Source organism: Ambystoma mexicanum, chromosome 13 (assembly GCF_040938575.1).
Source record: "Ambystoma mexicanum isolate Mex_15411 chromosome 13, UKY_AmexF1_1, whole genome shotgun sequence".
Classification (NCBI taxonomy): domain Eukaryota; kingdom Metazoa; phylum Chordata; class Amphibia; order Caudata; family Ambystomatidae; genus Ambystoma; species Ambystoma mexicanum.
Genome location: NC_090938.1, coordinates 439,482,170 through 439,500,930, shown reverse-complemented (window position 1 = coordinate 439,500,930; position 18,761 = coordinate 439,482,170). Strand labels below are relative to the sequence as shown.

The 18,761-nt window shown below is 43.4% G+C and overlaps 1 protein-coding gene across 1 annotated transcript in view; it reads right to left on the bottom strand.

The window, feature by feature from the left end:
• Positions 1–6,759: 6,759 nt before the first annotated feature.
• LOC138521314 (leucine-rich repeat-containing protein 37A-like) overlaps positions 6,760–18,761 on the bottom strand; it is a 1,201,733-nt gene continuing 1,189,731 nt past the window's right edge. The window contains exon 16 of the mRNA XM_069634057.1: positions 6,760–6,919. Within this exon, the coding sequence (XP_069490158.1) occupies positions 6,879–6,919 (41 nt within the window). The 3' untranslated portion in view covers positions 6,760–6,878. The remainder of the gene's footprint in view (positions 6,920–18,761) is intronic.

Genomic DNA, 18,761 nt, shown 5'->3' with positions numbered 1-18,761 from the left:
TAGTTGATTTAATGCTCTTTGTATCAGGTTGTGGAATACTAAGAGTGGATCTGGCAAGTGGTTGAGGAAGAGTTACACAGTATGACATTAACGTATTAGGTATATAGGGAACATCTGCAAAAGGGAATGCAGGACATGTCATTCCTCCACTGATGTCATGTCATTCTCCCAAGGGCCACCTCCCCCCAGGTGGTCCTCCCTCACATAGCCACCGCCAAGGTCAGGATAGGGTAGCAGCTGCTGTTCCCTGACCACATAGCGAGAGGCTACCTCAGGGAAAGGAGTGAAGACATCATCAGATTCATCAAATTAGATTACACAAGTGTGGGTTGCTATGAGAAACACATCAGTGACACCGAGAAATGTATCTTTAACTTTCTTTCCTAAGGGTTCAGCTATTAAATGTTTGTAAGCATACTTTTTTCAGGTGTCCATGCAACAGAGGGAAAAGAAGAGGCACTGTGTGAGTGAGCATAGAAATCAAGTGTTCATAAATTTGGGAAAATTGGATAAAATGCTGCTTTTGAAAGCAACATTTTCTAAATACCGGCTAGCAAACTGCAGAATTGAGAGACTTGTGAATGGAGCCCATTCAACAAGCTACCGCTTTAAAATGTAGCATAGTAGGCAGAAATGATTCCACTGCATGGCAAAAGTAATGGTTGCAACCATCAGAAGCCTCCTGTGGTGCGTCCAAAGCATCTGCTTTGCAAATGATAGGCAGGGATAGAGTCAGCACTGCAAGAAACAAATCAAGCATGCCAAACAACACAGCGGGAAGTAAAAACAACCCAGGCTGAACACCTGACAACCCTAGCACAAGTAAAGCACATCTGGTTGAGATAACACAATAAACCTCACTTTCTCCCCAATATCCTGTAGATTTCGAATCACCAAGCTCATTTGATATGATTTGATACTGAAATGATTTCCTTTATTATGTGTTGTGATGAGGCTGCCTGCCCATCCTGCAAAATATGACCATAGTAGTGTTATTCTACAGCAACTCTGTTGGTTTCCCTTAGATAGTTGTAATAACTATAGAGTTGTGCGTACTAAATACAAGGCAGCAAATCTTTGCTCCCAAATGGACCTGGCAGATAAACTGCACATCTCCAGTGTGGAGACCTGACAAGCCAGGAACAGTATCAGCATGAAATGCATGTGATTAAAAGGGTTGGCACAGCGAACCATGGATTTTCTAGAGGGCAGGATCTATACCCAACCAACAGCGCATTGATCTGATTTTCTGACTGGATTTTGTGTCCTTTGGTAAAAGCTGAAAATCATTACCTTAGGCTTCCCATTTCTGGACCATTGGGATATTCTAGTATGCTGTCCTTGAGTATCTCGCACTGAATTTGGCCATCCTCTTTCAATACTTGATAGGTGGCCTGAAGGGCCCAGGTTACTACTGGTGCCATCTACTGAAGGTAATATGTCTAGTACCAACTCGCTGCCTCTGCCATTCTTTCAAAGTATTTGAAGACAGCCTCAAGGTCTTCACTGATCATTAACTTCTGCAGTAGAGAGATGAGTGGAATGGGAACTCTGGCTGGGTCAACTGCTCCAACTCTTCAACTGTCCCGTCACCAGCGCAGATAGGATATTCATGATTGTAGCTGGTTCTATTGTCTCCATGGGAGGCCTGCCGACAGACATGGAAGTCTGGGCAGTCTCCACTGTATTATGTGAACCCTCTATAACCGGATGATTTGCAGACTGGGGCCAAAACATCCCACTGCTGTTTGCCCCCAAATTTTGTTCAGATATTGTACTCATGTCAGACGAGGTAGAAGGGGTTGCATGTCTTAGGACCAGATGCACCCGGGCTCTCTCTTGGCATTAGTCAGGGACCCCAAGACACCTGTGTTCCCTTTGACATTAATGTGGAAGCCCAACCGTCGCCTGGTCTCCTCAATCTCAGCCATAGGTTCTTTGAAGGTATGTTTGTCCAATGTGTTAATTTCTTGAACACCTTTAGTGGGACCGGGAACAACCTGAGGTTAGGAAAGACCCTCTTTCTCGCCTGATGGGTAAGGGAACTGCCGAGATCCCTCTCTGTCCTTCCCCAGAGATGCCATGTTAACCTCTTGGTGCCTTGGGTGTCCACCGGTGTAGGCTCAGTATTCTTCTTCTGAACCACTTGTGAGATATAGCCAACCATATCAAAGGTTTAAATTCTGCAAGCCTGGTTTATTAACAGTATTTTAAAAAAACTCAGGTGTTCGATGGGGGAAGTGGAAAAAAACAAGGTACATAAACACAACTTGGCATAAAATGAATGACTCTTCCCAACTGAGGGGTTCTGCTTCTATCCTGAACTACAACATCTCAGGCTGGCCATCTCTCCTTTCTACTCAAGACTTAACACGCCTTGCTATTCAGATATAACTGAGATTGTCAGGATAACAATTCTCCAGGATAATACCAAACAAATAGTCTGATAGAAATGTAATGATATGAAACAAAATGTGAAACCAACAAGTCTTTCTTCCAAACAAATAAAATCTCTTTAAGATTTCCTGTGCTTTTACCTACCATCTCGAACAGTGAATAGGTTCTTTTTAGCCTTGATGCAATAGAGGTCAGATTCTCCTGAAGCTGCTGTGCCTCGGGACCTTTCAGGAAAGGGGGTTGTTGATCTCTTTGCCCATATTCTTGGGGGTTTGGACCAACAAAAGGAGGTCTTCCAGACATACATCCAGGCCTTGGACCACCCGTCGGACAAGGGCCTGTTCGGTTGGCAGCCCTTGGAAGTACAGCTGACTTGTAGGTATTGCTGGCTGTCTCTCTCTCGCTCTCTTTCAAGCTTGTTCCCCTCAATGTCCTAGGCTGACCACCCATCCGCCTCCTCTTCCTCCTCATCACTCTAATGTGAATTCATGCCTAAGAAGGCCATTGATACTCCTCTATCAGGGCCCTAGCTCTTGCCTGACTCAAGCACTTGCCCAATGCTTCACCACATGCTCATGTCTGAAAGGGACCAAGCGCTGCTTACCATAGGATCATTCAGGTGAGTCCTGAGCCCTTTGGAGAGGGGTCCCTGATCAACTGTGCCAAAGGTTGTGGAAAAGGCTCTCACCTCAAAAAGTTATTTTGGAGGGCCCACCGCGGGAGATTCTGTAGCACATTGCTTGAGACCCATAAAAGGACCATCATGTTGCACTGAAATTGACACTGGCAGCATAGAAGCCGCTGGAGCAACCACATCCATTACTGAGCCTCTGGCATTAGGAGGATCCAGGAGACAATGAGGCCTAGAAGTTGGAGAAAGGCAGTGACCGCAGAAGGAAAAGTGTATGTTCAGTACCACTGAGATTAGTAAAATAGTTTCCCATGTGTGACATGTGACTTTTTGAAGTTCAAGGAAATGCCAGATCTATGCAGCAGATTGCAAGTGCCATAGAGGTGGACTGACAACCTCCTCCAGGGAGAGTGTGATCCACTGAACCAGACAGCCCAGTAGGGAAAGACGTTAATCAGTGCACTCCTAGGATAAGTATCCACAACAGTCAACAGCTTGGTGAAAACACTGGTAGCCGAGGAAAGGACGAAGGGCAGGGTTGCCAACTTGTAGTGGTCATTGCCAACCAAGAACTGCAGGTTCTTCCTGTGCCTAGAATGGATAAGCACAAGGAAATAGTCCTTATGAAAGGCCAAAGACACCAGCCAGTTCCGAAGGTGCAGCGACTGTAGGATCTGGGTAAGGGTGACCACCTTGAACGTGCACTTGCGCAGGAACACGTTTCAGAGCCTCATTCTGAGTGAGAATGGAGCAGTACCAATTCCTTTTTTGGCACCAAAAACGAATTGGAATACCACCCCTTTCCTTTTTCCAAGACGGGTACAAGTTGAATTGTGGCCTTTGCCAGCAGTTGAGAGAAGTCATCCACTCAGGAGGGCAGTGAAGGAAAGGCAGTCAGAAACCCTGGGAAATCATCTGTAGGTCCCAAGCATCAGAGGAGGTGATCATCTACTCATCGACAAACATGGAAAGGTTTCTGCCACCGAAACTCTGTGGACAAAGTCCAAAGTAAAGGTGTTTTGGAAATGGAATGGGGGAGATTGTGGAGGCAGACAATTTACCTTTACTCTGGTGTGGGAATTGCCACCGACAGTGTTTTAAAGAAGACATCTGACCCCCAACTCTGGCTGCAGGGCTGCTAGAGCTAGGAACCTGGCAGTAGCTTTGGACTTCTTGACTTTTTCCAGGGACTTAACTCTGTAGGAACAAAAAGGTTGGCCACATCACATGGCATATTAAGCAGCTGATCTTGCAATTCAGGTAAGTCCTAGACGTACACATCCAGAAATGCCTTCTGAGAACCATCCCAGACACCAAGAGACAAGGAACATAATCAGACATGGTCAACCAAGAAACTAGAATGTGCAGATAGGCCTTGTTACTACCATTAATCAACTTTGCAAAGCAGTCTCTCAGGGGTAGATTATGCATCCCCTCCTTAAGCACATTGCAGAACGCACAGAAGGCATTTACAGTCCACAAGGTGAGGCAACCTGGTGTAAATAACATATGGCCAAGTGCATCCAACTACCGCTTTCCATGTCATGCCAGGTGGCAAGGATGGAACAGTATTCGCTTTTGACCCTGCAGTGGAGGCCTGAAGCAATAGGCTTTCTGAAGTGGGATGAGCAGAAAGGACCCCTGGGTCTGGAGGGGCCAGATGGTGTTTGTTGGCCAGGTCCATGTCCAGGACCAAGGTTAAGGCTAGCTGAGTCAGACAGCCATGATTGGGTCTGAAATGGTTGATTGGAAAGGAGGAATTGTCTTCTTAGGACAGGGGTTTACAAAACAAACTGCAGCTGTCCTGAGGTTTTGTACTGTGACTCCCATGATCCTCAACCATTGCCAATGCTTATCAGAGCTGATGGAAGTGGTAGGCCAAAACATCTGCAAAGCCAAAGGTTGTGGACCCCGATCCTAGGAGGACCTTGCTACAAAATATCAGTCAGTTCATACTGCACCTTAGTTACCAAAGGAGAGGTGATCCCCAGACAATAAAATGCCTTCAAAATCGGCCTCTGAAAAGACAAATTGTGCTTCTCCTAAGGTGGGACCTGCATGAATTCAATCTTAGGTGAAGTATCTAAGTCTTTGCCATTCTGCAAGTCAGAAGTCAAGACCGTAAGACCTTCAGCCTGCCCAAAGAATGCCTTGGGGATGCCCAGTGCTTCCCCCTCCTCCATAGAGTCCAAATGGAATGGGATTACCTTCCTCAGCAAATATTTGGCCCTTCTATGAGAGGAATTGGGACCTGGAGGCTAGGATGAACGACTGGCTTTCCTGAGACTCCCTAGAGGAGCCAGTGAGGCGCTAAAGCCAAGGAATCCGAGAAGGCTATGACACCCAAAGGCAGAGCCGAACAGCATAGCAGAAGAGCAGACTTCACAAATTTTGACTGCACCTGATCTCACGGGGCTGTGGGTACAGGTCAAAGAGATGCTTTAGCTGGAATCAGAAGGCGCATTGGGTCCTGGCTCCACAACTAATGCCAGGGCCTTGGCTAAAATGCCAAGTTGAATTACTCCCACTGCTCTGGAGTTTCGGAGCTCAGGAGGAGCAGTGCCTGAACCAGCGTGGGTGATGGTTCAGAGTCCAACACCCTGGAAAGGGAGTGGTGATGATAATTTCAGGAGGACAAGGAAGAGTGTCGCTTGGAAGAGTCACTTGAGGAGCCGGATCTCCTATGACACTTCTTTTTCTTATAATCCTTGCTATCAAAATCTTTGTGGAAGTGAGACTTCTGTGGTTCCTTGTCCTTCACAGCAGAACTGGGCTTTCCCCTGGAAGTGGATGGCTGAGATGAAGCTGGGGGCTATGCAGGTGTATTACCCTTTTTGTGAAGGGTGGTGAAGAACTTTGCAGTACACATCCTCACGGCTTGCTAATGCATGAATTACTGACAAATCCACATTCCAATGTGTCATTGTCATGGTCAGGTCCCAAGTACCAAAGTAAGTGCTTGTGTGTGTGGGGCACAGACCTGGACTTTCTAGACTTGTGGCAAGGTTTGAAGACTGAGGTCTTTCAGAGAAACACAATGCTGGAAGAAATTCAGTAGCAAAGCTAGTGGCGTGTCTCATGTATGAGCTGATTGCATGGAAAAAGGGTACTGAAGGAATAGGGGGCAGCGGGGTCCTTATATAACATCCTTGACAACACATCCAGAGTCATGGACACCAAAACTGCTAATCAGAGCTGCAGTGTGCCCCGTGGGGGCTGAAGAGATTTCCAAAGTCAGTCTGTCGCCTTGAGGATATTTCTAAGATGAGGAATCTGAGAAGTGACTAGTGCTGTGTGGGCTAGGTTTTTAAATGGTAACGGCTACTCCCTTATTTATCACCTGACTAATTTATGGATTAAGATTGAGAGCATTTTAAACATTCTGTAAATCGCTTTCATAATATAATTATTTTTTTAATTGTATGTATTTTAGGCCTTTTTCTGAACTTCTGTGGTTTTACAAATTTGAAGGATCTTCTTTTGATTCTAATTGTTAGATGTTTTGTATATGTGTATAAATTATGTTATTAGATGATTTACTACATAATATAAATGGTGTAATGGCTAAATATACTCATTGTTAAATAAATAAATTGCGCTATTACTGTACTACAAATAACAAGAGGCTTTAATATTTCTCTTGGGTGGTAGCAGTGCACGGTATGAATGAACATAACATAACATAACATGTCTACGTTTTGTTTAGCTTATGAAGACGACAGACAAAATATAAATCTCTCTCTTAGTTTGTTTATTGAAGAATTCACGCTTAGAATGTAGAGGAGGAGTATGATTTTGAATTAATTTCCATGAGCTTGAAAGACTAGCACAGTGAGGCATATCCAGGAAGTTACTTGACTAAATACTTGTCCATGCTACTATGCTTTGCATCTAAAAATAAAGAAAAAGAGTTGTTAAAACTGACGTGATGTAGACAAATGTATTTTAAGATCCAGTTCAATACTGCAGACACTATAGATGCAGGTAACGATGTCCATGTTTACAAAGGTTAAGAAATTAAAATAACTTTTGTTAATAAGAAGCTAACCTTTGTCGCATACCTGTGCCTGGGGCAAAGAAGTACCCCAAGACAGAAAGTGAGTTTTAACAAATGTATTTAACGTAAAACAATACAAGGTACCTTCACTTACTAACCTTGGGGTTTGCAACTAAATAATAGTTGATGATGATGATGATTGATGACGATAGTTAACATAAAACATTTTGCAAATACAGAAAAGCCAAAGCAAACTGTCCAAGTTCCCGATCTCGGGTAAAACCTCCATGGCCTTTCACTTACTAATGCCTCTCCGGTCATCCTGGGACTTGAAGAGTTTTTAATGTTATCTCCTTTGGGTGGGTGTGTCTCTGGCATTGTAGGATTCCAGGATCCCAAATCCTCTTGGTGGTGGAAGGTAGTTGTGGGTTACGGGTATCCCGAAATACAGGGACTATGTCCTTGCCAACAGTCCTTCCAGATGGCGGGACAGCTTGAGAAGTTTGCACGGAGCAACGTCAAAAGAGAGAGAGATAGCGCAAGAGATCCCCCTGGTTGCTTGGCCAAAATATGTGGTCTTCAGAATCTGGCCCCTCTTGCTCTCTACTCCTGCTGTAAACTACCTGTCCCATTCTTGTTTCAAATCCCACAATATGTGTCTGCTTGTGCCTGACCTGGTACCCTGGAACCTTCCTGCTCTGGCCAACTAATACCTCCTAAAATCATACTTCTGTTAGGTCTGCACTCTTTCCCACCTCATTCACTCCTTCCTGTTCTGATTTTACTACCTCTGTATTAACACCACTTCTATTTTCTGTAGTTACCACTTTTTTATCCTGCATGCCTACCCAACCATCCTTTGTTACTGCCACCACTTCCTTCATACCTCCGTGCCACCTGTTTCCACCACCTCATCCTTAGTAGCATGTGTAGTCTCTGCTAAACCCTTTGCCACCTTACTACCACTCTTAGGTCTCAGTGTTGATTGCTTTCTGCTGCCACCTTCAGCACCCGATGTTACTAACTCATATTCATCCTCCTCAGTAGTACACTGTGCCTTTGAATGCCTCACCTTCCTTTCAGAATCATTCTCACCATCTGATGTTACCACTGCTGCATCCTCTTCTGCAATACTATACTCCACCTCCTCCTAAGAATCACTTTCACTGCTTGAGGTAACCTCCTCTTCTTACGCCTCCACAGTATACTTCACTTCTGAACTTCCTACTTGCTCCCCAGAATCACTTTCACCGTTTGTTACTAGCCCCTCGTCTTAATGCCACCTCTGCTCTCCAATCCTTTACAGTTCTCCAACATTACCACCTCCTTTCTGACAAAGCCCCCTTGACGTTCCAAACCCATGCACTTCTCTGAAAGGACCACCTTCTTCCTCAAATTACTACCATCACTCTCAAAGCGCTTCTCTTTTAAGCATTCACTCATCAGCCCACTCTAAACTCAGGACCCTAGGTTTGTAGGGTTCTCCCTCCTCCCCCTGGATGGGACTTCGGGTTAGGGTTTGCATTTGTGTTCTCTGACTGACATTGAACTTTGATTGGTTGTAGTCCCTGAGTGCACATGGGGGCTTAGGAGTGGTACTAAGTCTACAACTGCCCCCTTAGCCATCTTGGAAGCCAGTAGTCCCTTCCTGAACCTCTCCTGTGCTACTTGCGCATGTTTGTGAATGAAATTCTGAAAACGCACTGGGTACGCCTTTTTTGGCAATTGGTTTATTGAATAGCATGTGCGCTTAGGGAAACGGCAACATTGTATTCTCAGCAGAGTCACTTTGTTTTCCGTTTGATAGAAGCCCTGGACAAGATGTCACGGGGTAGCATTATTTTATCCATGGTAATCACCGACTCATCAAATGTCCCTTTTGAATTGGTTTTTAAATGACTTTCCTGATGTCCAGACAACAATTTAACAATGGTACACTACATGCTACCAGTGTCTAGTGAATGGAAATGCTTTCTCTTAAAGGGGAAAGGCACCTAGGGACTCCAACCAATTGCATCAAGTTACCAGGCAGTGATCATAAATTAGCTTGGCATTCACAGAGTAGGGTTGGCAGTTTAGAAATTACTATCCTGGAGTTCATATTTTAGGAGAAACTAAACATACTCTGTGGCAATAAAAGCGAACACGCTTAAGGGTTCTGCTAGAACACATCTCAAGCCATCACACCTTCACACCACCTTTAGTAGTTACCTCATTATCTCTTTGAAATTACCCATATGAATATCAAAATAAATCAGGATGAGAGATCCACATACAGCTGTGTGGTTTTGAAATTATTTATTCTGATTTCAAAAACAATTTTTGCACAGTTGAATTTTTTAGATATTTACATAACTTTCGATAAGCACGAAAGTGACACGGACAGGTTTGATGTTAAACATAGGAAGTACAGATGTGTACCAACCTCTGGAATATAGATGTAAAACTTCCCAACAAGATGCACAAGAAAATACGACAATTGGGTGAAACAAAACTTGAAAGAATGCTGCCCCGGGCTTTCTTTATTGCGGGGGTGGCTAACAGACAGTGTACACAACACTATATATAAAACATACAACACGGGTTAAACAGTTGTGTCACAGATCATCGACACTGTAGTGTTTCGGCCATAGAGGGCTGGGTTCAAGCCCGTTATTAAGGTGGCCTTCATCAGGACAGAATAAATAATTTCAAAACCACACAGCTGTATGTGGATTTCTCATCCTGATTTCTTTTGTTATTCATATATGTACTCACCTGGGCATATCAGGACTGCGCCAGGCGCCCATTAGATATATTTGAAAGTACCCATACATAAATATTGCCTTTTTCAGACACCATAGAATGTACACTCCTAATTTCTGGAATACAGATCTATAATCTGGTTTAGCTTGATCGGCATGTTCCCAAGCTATCGCAAACCCTATCTTTTTTCCTTCAACCTGACACACTTCTGTTTGAATCTGTTTGTTTAATCCTTAACCTCTTTTTCCCATCGCTTTACTTCTTCTCTTTTCTTTTCCTCAGAAGTCTACAGTCTGGGTACCCTGGTAGACGAACACAATACACCAACTTCCAGATAAACCTTAGCACTTTCAGACTAGTAGGGTGGCAATTTGCGACTGTATCTAAGATGTCTACCACAGCGTAACACATTGTGTGACTATGATAGAACGATGCCGACCAGAATAAAAACATTGCTAACAAAAGAAATTGCATTCGTCCTGTCATGTCTTTGATGGGGATCGAATGACCAGGCAAAGATACTTAAGGTGAAAGTGTTATGGGCAAAATTATACACAGAGTAGGAATGATGTACAAATGAAATGCCAGGATCTGTGTGATGGCTTTGACTAACCAAAAGTTGGGGGGAACTAAACGTTAAAAAAATGACTTCTCTCCCGCCTTATGTGGTTTCTCAGGTTCCCTTCCCAGAAAAAGGTTGTACAAGACAAAGGTCTTAAAACAAAGTCTCTTGGGATCATAACTTCCATTCTTCTGGGTTCTTTGGGGATTCCAGGCAAGTAATGGGTTCATGGGGTTGTCTCCCCTTTCTTTCTCTTTCTCTTCTGTCACCTGGTTTTAATGCTGGGATCCCCAGTGTCTGCTGCTCAAGATGGTTCCTCTCAGTGGAATCGTTGGTCGCTTGTAGCAAAGGATAAGGGGGCTTGAAAGTGTGCGTGGCACCTCCTACAGACGTGAATGTGAAACAGGGGAGCTGGGTACAATGAGTGGGTGGTCAACTACTCTGCCTATAATGTTGCTCCTTACGGCTTCAGCCCCTATGCATGGTAGGTTACTCCCTCTGCCCTCTTTTCTTTCATGCTCCTGCTTCCTTTTGAGCCCTCTTTCGTTATCTACTGCCTCAAATTCACCTACTTGTACTTCTCTGATCCAACTTTCAATTTCCACAAATAATCTTTCTATAAACTCTCCATCTATCCCTTCCAGGTCTCTCGACTTCTATAATGTCAGAATGGCCACTGGGATGAATAACGGGCAGGACTCATCCTAGATAGTTCACTCAGTACCTTTATTAGATATTTCTTGATTACAGGGAGCAACTTGGGCTATCAGGAAATGATTCCCCAGTTAAGCAGCATACTTCTGGTTGCTTAGTGTTTTTCTCTTTGTGGTTCTGGCATATCAGGACTGCGCCAGGCGCCCATTAGATATATTTGAAATTACCCATACATAAATATTGCCTTTTTCAGACACCATAGAATGTACACTCCTAATTTCTGGAATACAGATCTATAATCTGGTTTAGCTTGATCGGAATGTTCCCAAGCTATCGCAAACCCTATCTTTTTTCCTTCAACCTGACACAGTTCTGTTTGAATCTGTTTGTTTAATCCTTAACCTCTTTTTCTCATCGCTTCACTTCTTCTCTTTTCTTTTCCTCAGAAGTCTACAGTCTGGGTACCCTGGTAGACGAACACAATACACCAACTTCCAGATAAACCTTAGCACTTTCAGACTACTATGGTGGCAATTTGCGACTGTATCTAAGATGTCTACCACAGCGTAACACATTGTGTGACTATGATAGAACGATGCCGACCAGAAAAAAAACATAGCTAACAAAAGAAATTGCATTCGTCCTGTCATGTCTTTGATGGGGATCGAATGACCAGACAAAGATACTTAAGGTGAAAGTGTTATGGGCAAAATTATACACAGAGTAGGAATGATGTACAAATGAAATGCCAGGATCTGTGTGATGGCTTTGACTAACCAAAAGTTGGGGGGAACTAAACGTTAAAAAAATGACTTCTCTCCCGCCTCATGTGGTTTCTCAGGTTCCCTTCCCAGAAAAAGGTTGTACAAGACAAAGGTCTTAAAACAAAGTCTCTTGGGATCATAACTTCCATTCTTCTGGGTTCTTTGGGGATTCCAGGCAAGTAATGGGTTCATGGGGTTGTCTCCCCTTTCTTTCTCTTTCTCTTCTGTCACCTGGTTTTAATGCTGGGATCCCCAGTGTCTGCTGCTCAAGATGGTTCCTCTCAGTGGAATCGTTGGTCGCTTGTAGCAAAGGATAAGGGGGCTTGAAAGTGTGCGTGGCACCTCCTACATACGTGAATGTGAAACAGGGGAGCTGGGTACAATGAGTGGGTGGTCAACTACTCTGCCTATAATGTTGCTCCTTACGGCTTCAGCCCCTATGCATGGCAGGTTACTCCCTCTGCCCTCTTTTCTTTCATGCTCCTGCTTCTTTTTGAGCCCTCTTTCGTTATCTACTGCCTCGAATTCACCTACTTGTACTTCTCTGATCCAACTTTCAATTTCCACAAATAATCTTTCTATAAACTCTCCATCTATCCCTTCCAGGTCTCTCGACTTCTATAATGTCAGAATGGCCACTGGGATGAATAACGGGCAGGACTCATCCTAGATAGTTCACTCAGTACCTTTATTAGATATTTCTTGATTACAGGGAGCAACTTGGGCTATCAGGAAATGATTCCCCAGTTAAGCAGCATACTTCTGGTTGCTTATTGTTTTTCTCTTTGTGGTTCTGGCATATCAGGAGTGCGCCAGGCGCCCATTAGATATATTTGAAATTACCCATACATAAATATTGCCTTTTTCAGACACCATAGAATGTACACTCCTAATTTCTGGAATACAGATCTATAATCTGGTTTAGCTTGATCGGCATGTTCCCAAGCTATCGCAAACCCTATCTTTTTTCCTTCAACCTGACACACTTCTGTTTGAATCTGTTTGTTTAATCCTTAACCTCTTTTTCCCATCGCTTCACTTCTTCTCTTTTCTTTTCCTCAGAAGTCTAAAGTCTGGGTACCCTGGTAGACGAACACAATACACCAACTTCCAGATAAACCTATATCTAAAACTGTATCTAAGATGTCTACCACAGCGTAACACATTGTGTGACTATGATAGAACGATGCCGACCAGAATAAAAACATCGCTAACAAAAGAAATTGCATTCGTCCTGTCATGTCTTTGATGGGGATCGAATGACCAGGCAAAGATACTTAAGGTGAAAGTGTTATGGGCAAAATTATACACAGAGTAGGAATGATGTACAAATGAAATGCCAGGATCTGTGTGATGGCTTTGACTAACCAAAAGTTGGGGGGAACTAAACGTTAAAAAAATGACTTCTCTCCCGCCTTATGTGGTTTCTCAGGTTCCCTTCCCAGAAAAAGGTTGTACAAGACAAAGGTCTTAAAACAAAGTCTCTTGGGATCATAACTTCCATTCTTCTGGGTTCTTTGGGGATTCCAGGCAAGTAATGGGTTCATGGGGTTGTCTCCCCTTTCTTTCTCTTTCTCTTCTGTCACCTGGTTTTAATGCTGGGATCCCCAGTGTCTGCTGCTCAAGATGGTTCCTCTCAGTGGAATCGTTGGTTGCTTGTAGCAAAGGATAAGGGGGCTTGAAAGTGTGCGTGGCACCTCCTACAGACGTGAATGTGAAACAGGGGAGCTGGGTACAATGAGTGGGTGGTCAACTACTCTGCCTATAATGTTGCTCCTTACGGCTTCAGCCCCTATGCATGGTAGGTTACTCCCTCTGCCCTCTTTTCTTTCATGCTCCTGCTTCCTTTTGAGCCCTCTTTCGTTATCTACTGCCTCAAATTCACCTACTTGTACTTCTCTGATCCAACTTTCAATTTCCACAAATAATCTTTCTATAAACTCTCCATCTATCCCTTCCAGGTCTCTCGACTTCTATAATGTCAGAATGGCCACTGGGATGAATAACGGGCAGGACTCATCCTAGATAGTTCACTCAGTACCTTTATTAGATATTTCTTGATTACGGGGAGCAACTTGGGCTATCAGGAAATGATTCCCCAGTTAAGCAGCATACTTCTGGTTGCTTAGTGTTTTTCTCTTTGTGGTTCTGGCATATCAGGACTGCGCCAGGCACCCATTAGATATATTTGAAATTACCCATACATAAATATTGCCTTTTTCAGACACCATAGAATGTACACTCCTAATTTCTGGAATACAGATCTATAATCTGGTTTAGCTTGATCGGCATGTTCCCAAGCTATCGCAAACCCTATCTTTTTTCCTTCAACCTGACACAGTTCTGTTTGAATCTGTTTGTTTAATCCTTAACCTCTTTTTCCCATCGCTTCACTTCTTCTCTTTTCTTTTCCTCAGAAGTCTACAGTCTGGGTACCCCGGTAGACGAACACAATACACCAACTTCCAGATAAACCTTAGCACTTTCACACTACTATGGTGGCAATTTGCGACTGTATCTAAGATGTCTACCACAGCGTAACACATTGTGTGACTATGATAGAACGATGCCGACCAGAAAAAAAACATAGCTAACAAAAGAAATTGCATTCGTCCTGTCATGTCTTTGATGGGGATCGAATGACCAGACAAAGATACTTAAGGTGAAAGTGTTATGGGCAAAATTATACACAGAGTAGGAATGATGTACAAATGAAATGCCAGGATCTGTGTGATGGCTTTGACTAACCAAAAGTTGGGGGGAACTAAAAGTTAAAAAAATGACTTCTCTCCCGCCTCATGTGGTTTCTCAGGTTCCCTTCCCAGAAAAAGGTTGTACAAGACAAAGGTCTTAAAACAAAGTCTCTTGGGATCATAACTTCCATTCTTCTGGGTTCTTTGGGGATTCCAGGCAAGTAATGGGTTCATGGGGTTGTCTCCCCTTTCTTTCTCTTTCTCTTCTGTCACCTGGTTTTAATGCTGGGATCCCCAGTGTCTGCTGCTCAAGATGGTTCCTCTCAGTGGAATCGTTGGTCGCTTGTAGCAAAGGATAAGGGGGCTTCAAAGTGTGCGTGGCACCTCCTACATACGTGAATGTGAAACAGGGGAGCTGGGTACAATGAGTGGGTGGTCAACTACTCTGCCTATAATGTTGCTCCTTACGGCTTCAGCCCCTATGCATGGCAGGTTACTCCCTCTGCCCTCTTTTCTTTCATGCTCCTGCTTCTTTTTGAGGCCTCTTTCGTTATCTACTGCCTCAAATTCACCTACTTGTACTTCTCTGACCCAACTTACAATTTCCACAAATAATCTTTCTATAAACTCTCCATCTATCCCTTCCAGGTCTCTCGACTTCTATAATGTCAGAATGGCCACTGGGATGAATAACGGGCAGGACTCATCCTAGATAGTTCACTCAGTACCTTAATTAGATATTTCTTAATTACAGGGAGCAACTTGGGCTATCAGGAAATGATTCCCCAGTTAAGCAGCATACTTCTGGTTGCTTAGTGTTTTTCTCTTTGTGGTTCTGGCATATCAGGAGTGCGCCAGGCGCCCATTAGATATATTTGAAATTACCCATACATAAATATTGCCTTTTTCAGACACCATAGAATGTACACTCCTAATTTCTGGAATACAGATCTATAATCTGGTTTAGCTTGATTGGCATGTTCCCAAGCTATCGCAAACCCTATCTTTTTTCCTTCAACCTGACACACTTCTGTTTGAATCTGTTTGTTTAATCCTTAACCTCTTTTTCCCATCGCTTCACTTCTTCTCTTTTCTTTTCCTCAGAAGTCTAAAGTCTGGGTACCCTGGTAGACGAACACAATACACCAACTTCCAGATAAACCTTAGCACTTTCAGACTACTATGGTGGCAATTTGCGACTGTATCTAAGATGTCTACCACAGCGTAACACATTGTGTGACTATGATAAAACGATGCCGACCAGAATAAAAACATAGCTAACAAAAGAAATTGCATTCGTCCTGTCATGTCTTTGATGGGGATCGAATGACCAGACACAGATACTTAAGGTGAAAGTGTTATGGGCAAAATTATACACAGAGTAGGAATGATGTACAAATGAAATGCCAGGATCTGTGTGATGGCTTTGACTAACCAAAAGTTGGGGGGAACTAAAAGTTAAAAAAATGACTTCTCTCCCGCCTCATGTGGTTTCTCAGGTTCCCTTCCCAGAAAAAGGTTGTACAAGACAAAGGTCTTAAAACAAAGTCTCTTGGGATCATAACTTCCATTCTTCTGGGTTCTTTGGGGATTCCAGGCAAGTAATGGGTTCATGGGGTTGTCTCCCCTTTCTTTCTCTTTCTCTTCTGTCACCTGGTTTTAATGCTGGGATCCCCAGTGTCTGCTGCTCAAGATGGTTCCTCTCAGTGGAATCGTTGGTCGCTTGTAGCAAAGGATAAGGGGGCTTCAAAGTGTGCGTGGCACCTCCTACATACGTGAATGTGAAACAGGGGAGCTGGGTACAATGAGTGGGTGGTCAACTACTCTGCCTATAATGTTGCTCCTTACGGCTTCAGCCCCTATGCATGGCAGGTTACTCCCTCTGCCCTCTTTTCTTTCATGCTCCTGCTTCTTTTTGAGCCCTCTTTCGTTATCTACTGCCTCAAATTCACCTACTTGTACTTCTCTGATCCAACTTACAATTTCCACAAATAATCTTTCTATAAACTCTCCATCTATCCCTTCCAGGTCTCTCGACTTCTATAATGTCAGAATGGCCACTGGGATGAATAACGGGCAGGACTCATCCTAGATAGTTCACTCAGTACCTTTATTAGATATTTCTTGATTACAGGGAGCAACTTGGGCTATCAGGAAATGATTCCCCAGTTAAGCAGCATACTTCTGGTTGCTTAGTGTTTTTCTCTTTGTGGTTCTGGCATATCAGGAGTGCGCCAGGCGCCCATTAGATATATTTGAAATTACCCATACATAAATATTGCCTTTTTCAGACACCATAGAATGTACACTCCTAATTTCTGGAATACAGATCTATAATCTGGTTTAGCTTGATCGGCATGTTCCCAAGCTATCGCAAACCCTATCTTTTTTCCTTCAACCTGACACACTTCTGTTTGAATCTGTTTGTTTAATCCTTAACCTCTTTTTCCCATCGCTTCACTTCTTCTCTTTTCTTTTCCTCAGAAGTCTAAAGTCTGGGTACCCTGGTAGACGAACACAATACACCAACTTCCAGATAAACCTTAGCACTTTCAGACTACTATGGTGGCAATTTGCGACTGTATCTAAGATGTCTACCACAGCGTAACACATTGTGTGACTATGATAAAACGATGCCGACCAGAATAAAAACATAGCTAACAAAAGAAATTGCATTCGTCCTGTCATGTCTTTGATGGGGATCGAATGACCAGACAAAGATACTTAAGGTGAAAGTGTTATGGGCAAAATTATACACAGAGTAAGAATGACGTACAAATGAAATGCCAGGATCTGTGTGAAGGCTTTGACTAACCAAAAGTTGGGGGGGACTAAACGTTAAAAAAATTACTTCTCTCCCGCCTCATGTGGTTTCTCAGGTTCCCTTCCCAGAAAAAGGTTGTACAAGACAAAGGTCTTAAAACAAAGTCTCTTGGGATCATAACTTCCATTCTTCTGGGTTCTTTGGGGATTCCAGGCAAGTAATGGGTTCATGGGGTTGTCTCCCCTTTCTTTCTCTTTCTCTTCTGTCACCTGGTTTTAATGCTGGGATCCCCAGTGTCTGCTGCTCAAGATGGTTCCTCTCAGTGGAATCGTTGGTCGCTTGTAGCAAAGGATAAGGGGGCTTGAAAGTGTGCGTGGCACCTCCTACAGACGTGAATGTGAAACAGGGGAGCTGGGTACAATGAGTGGGTGGTCAACTACTCTGCCTATAATGTTGCTCCTTACGGCTTCAGCCCCTATGCATGGCAGGTTACTCCCTCTGCCCTCTTTTCTTTCATGCTCCTGCTTCCTTTTGAGCCCTCTTTCGTTATCTACTGCCTCAAATTCACCTACTTGTACTTCTCTGATCCAACTTTCAATTTCCACAAATAATCTTTCTATAAACTCTCCATCTATCCCTTCCAGGTCTCTCGACTTCTATAATGTCAGAATGGCCACTGGGATGAATAACGGGCAGGACTCATCCTAGATAGTTCACTCAGTACCTTTATTAGATATTTCTTGATTACGGGGAGCAACTTGGGCTATCAGGAAATGATTCCCCAGTTAAGCAGCATACTTCTGGTTGCTTAGTGTTTTTCTCTTTGTGGTTCTGGCATATCAGGATTGCGCCAGGCGCCCATTAGATATATTTGAAATTACCCATACATAAATATTGCCTTTTTCAGACACCATAGAATGTACACTCCTAATTTCTGGAATACAGATCTATAATCTGGTTTAGCTTGATCGGCATGTTCCCAAGCTATCGCAAACCCTATCTTTTTTCCTTCAACCTGACACACTTCTGTTTGAATCTGTTTGTTTAATCCTTAACCTCTTTTTCCCATCGCTTCACTTCTTCTCTTTTCTTTTCCTCAGAAGTCTACAGTCTGGGTACCCTGGTAGACGAACACAATACACCAACTTCCAGATAAACCTTAGCACTTTCAGACTACCATGGTGGCAATTTGCGACTGTATCTAAGATGTCTACCACAGCGTAACACATTGTGTGACTATGATAGAACGATGCCGACCAGAATAAAAACATCGCTAACAAAAGAAATTGCATTCGTCCTGTCATGTCTTTGATGGGGATCGAATGACCAGACAAAGATACTTAAGGTGAAAGTGTTATGGGCAAAATTATACACAGAGTAGGAATGATGTACAAATGAAATGCCAGGATCTGTGTGATGGCTTTGACTAACCAAAAGTTGGGGGGAACTAAACGTTAAAAAAATGACTTCTCTCCCGCCTCATGTGGTTTCTCAGGTTCCCTTCCCAGAAAAAGGTTGTACAAGACAAAGGTCTTAAAACAAAGTCTCTTGGGA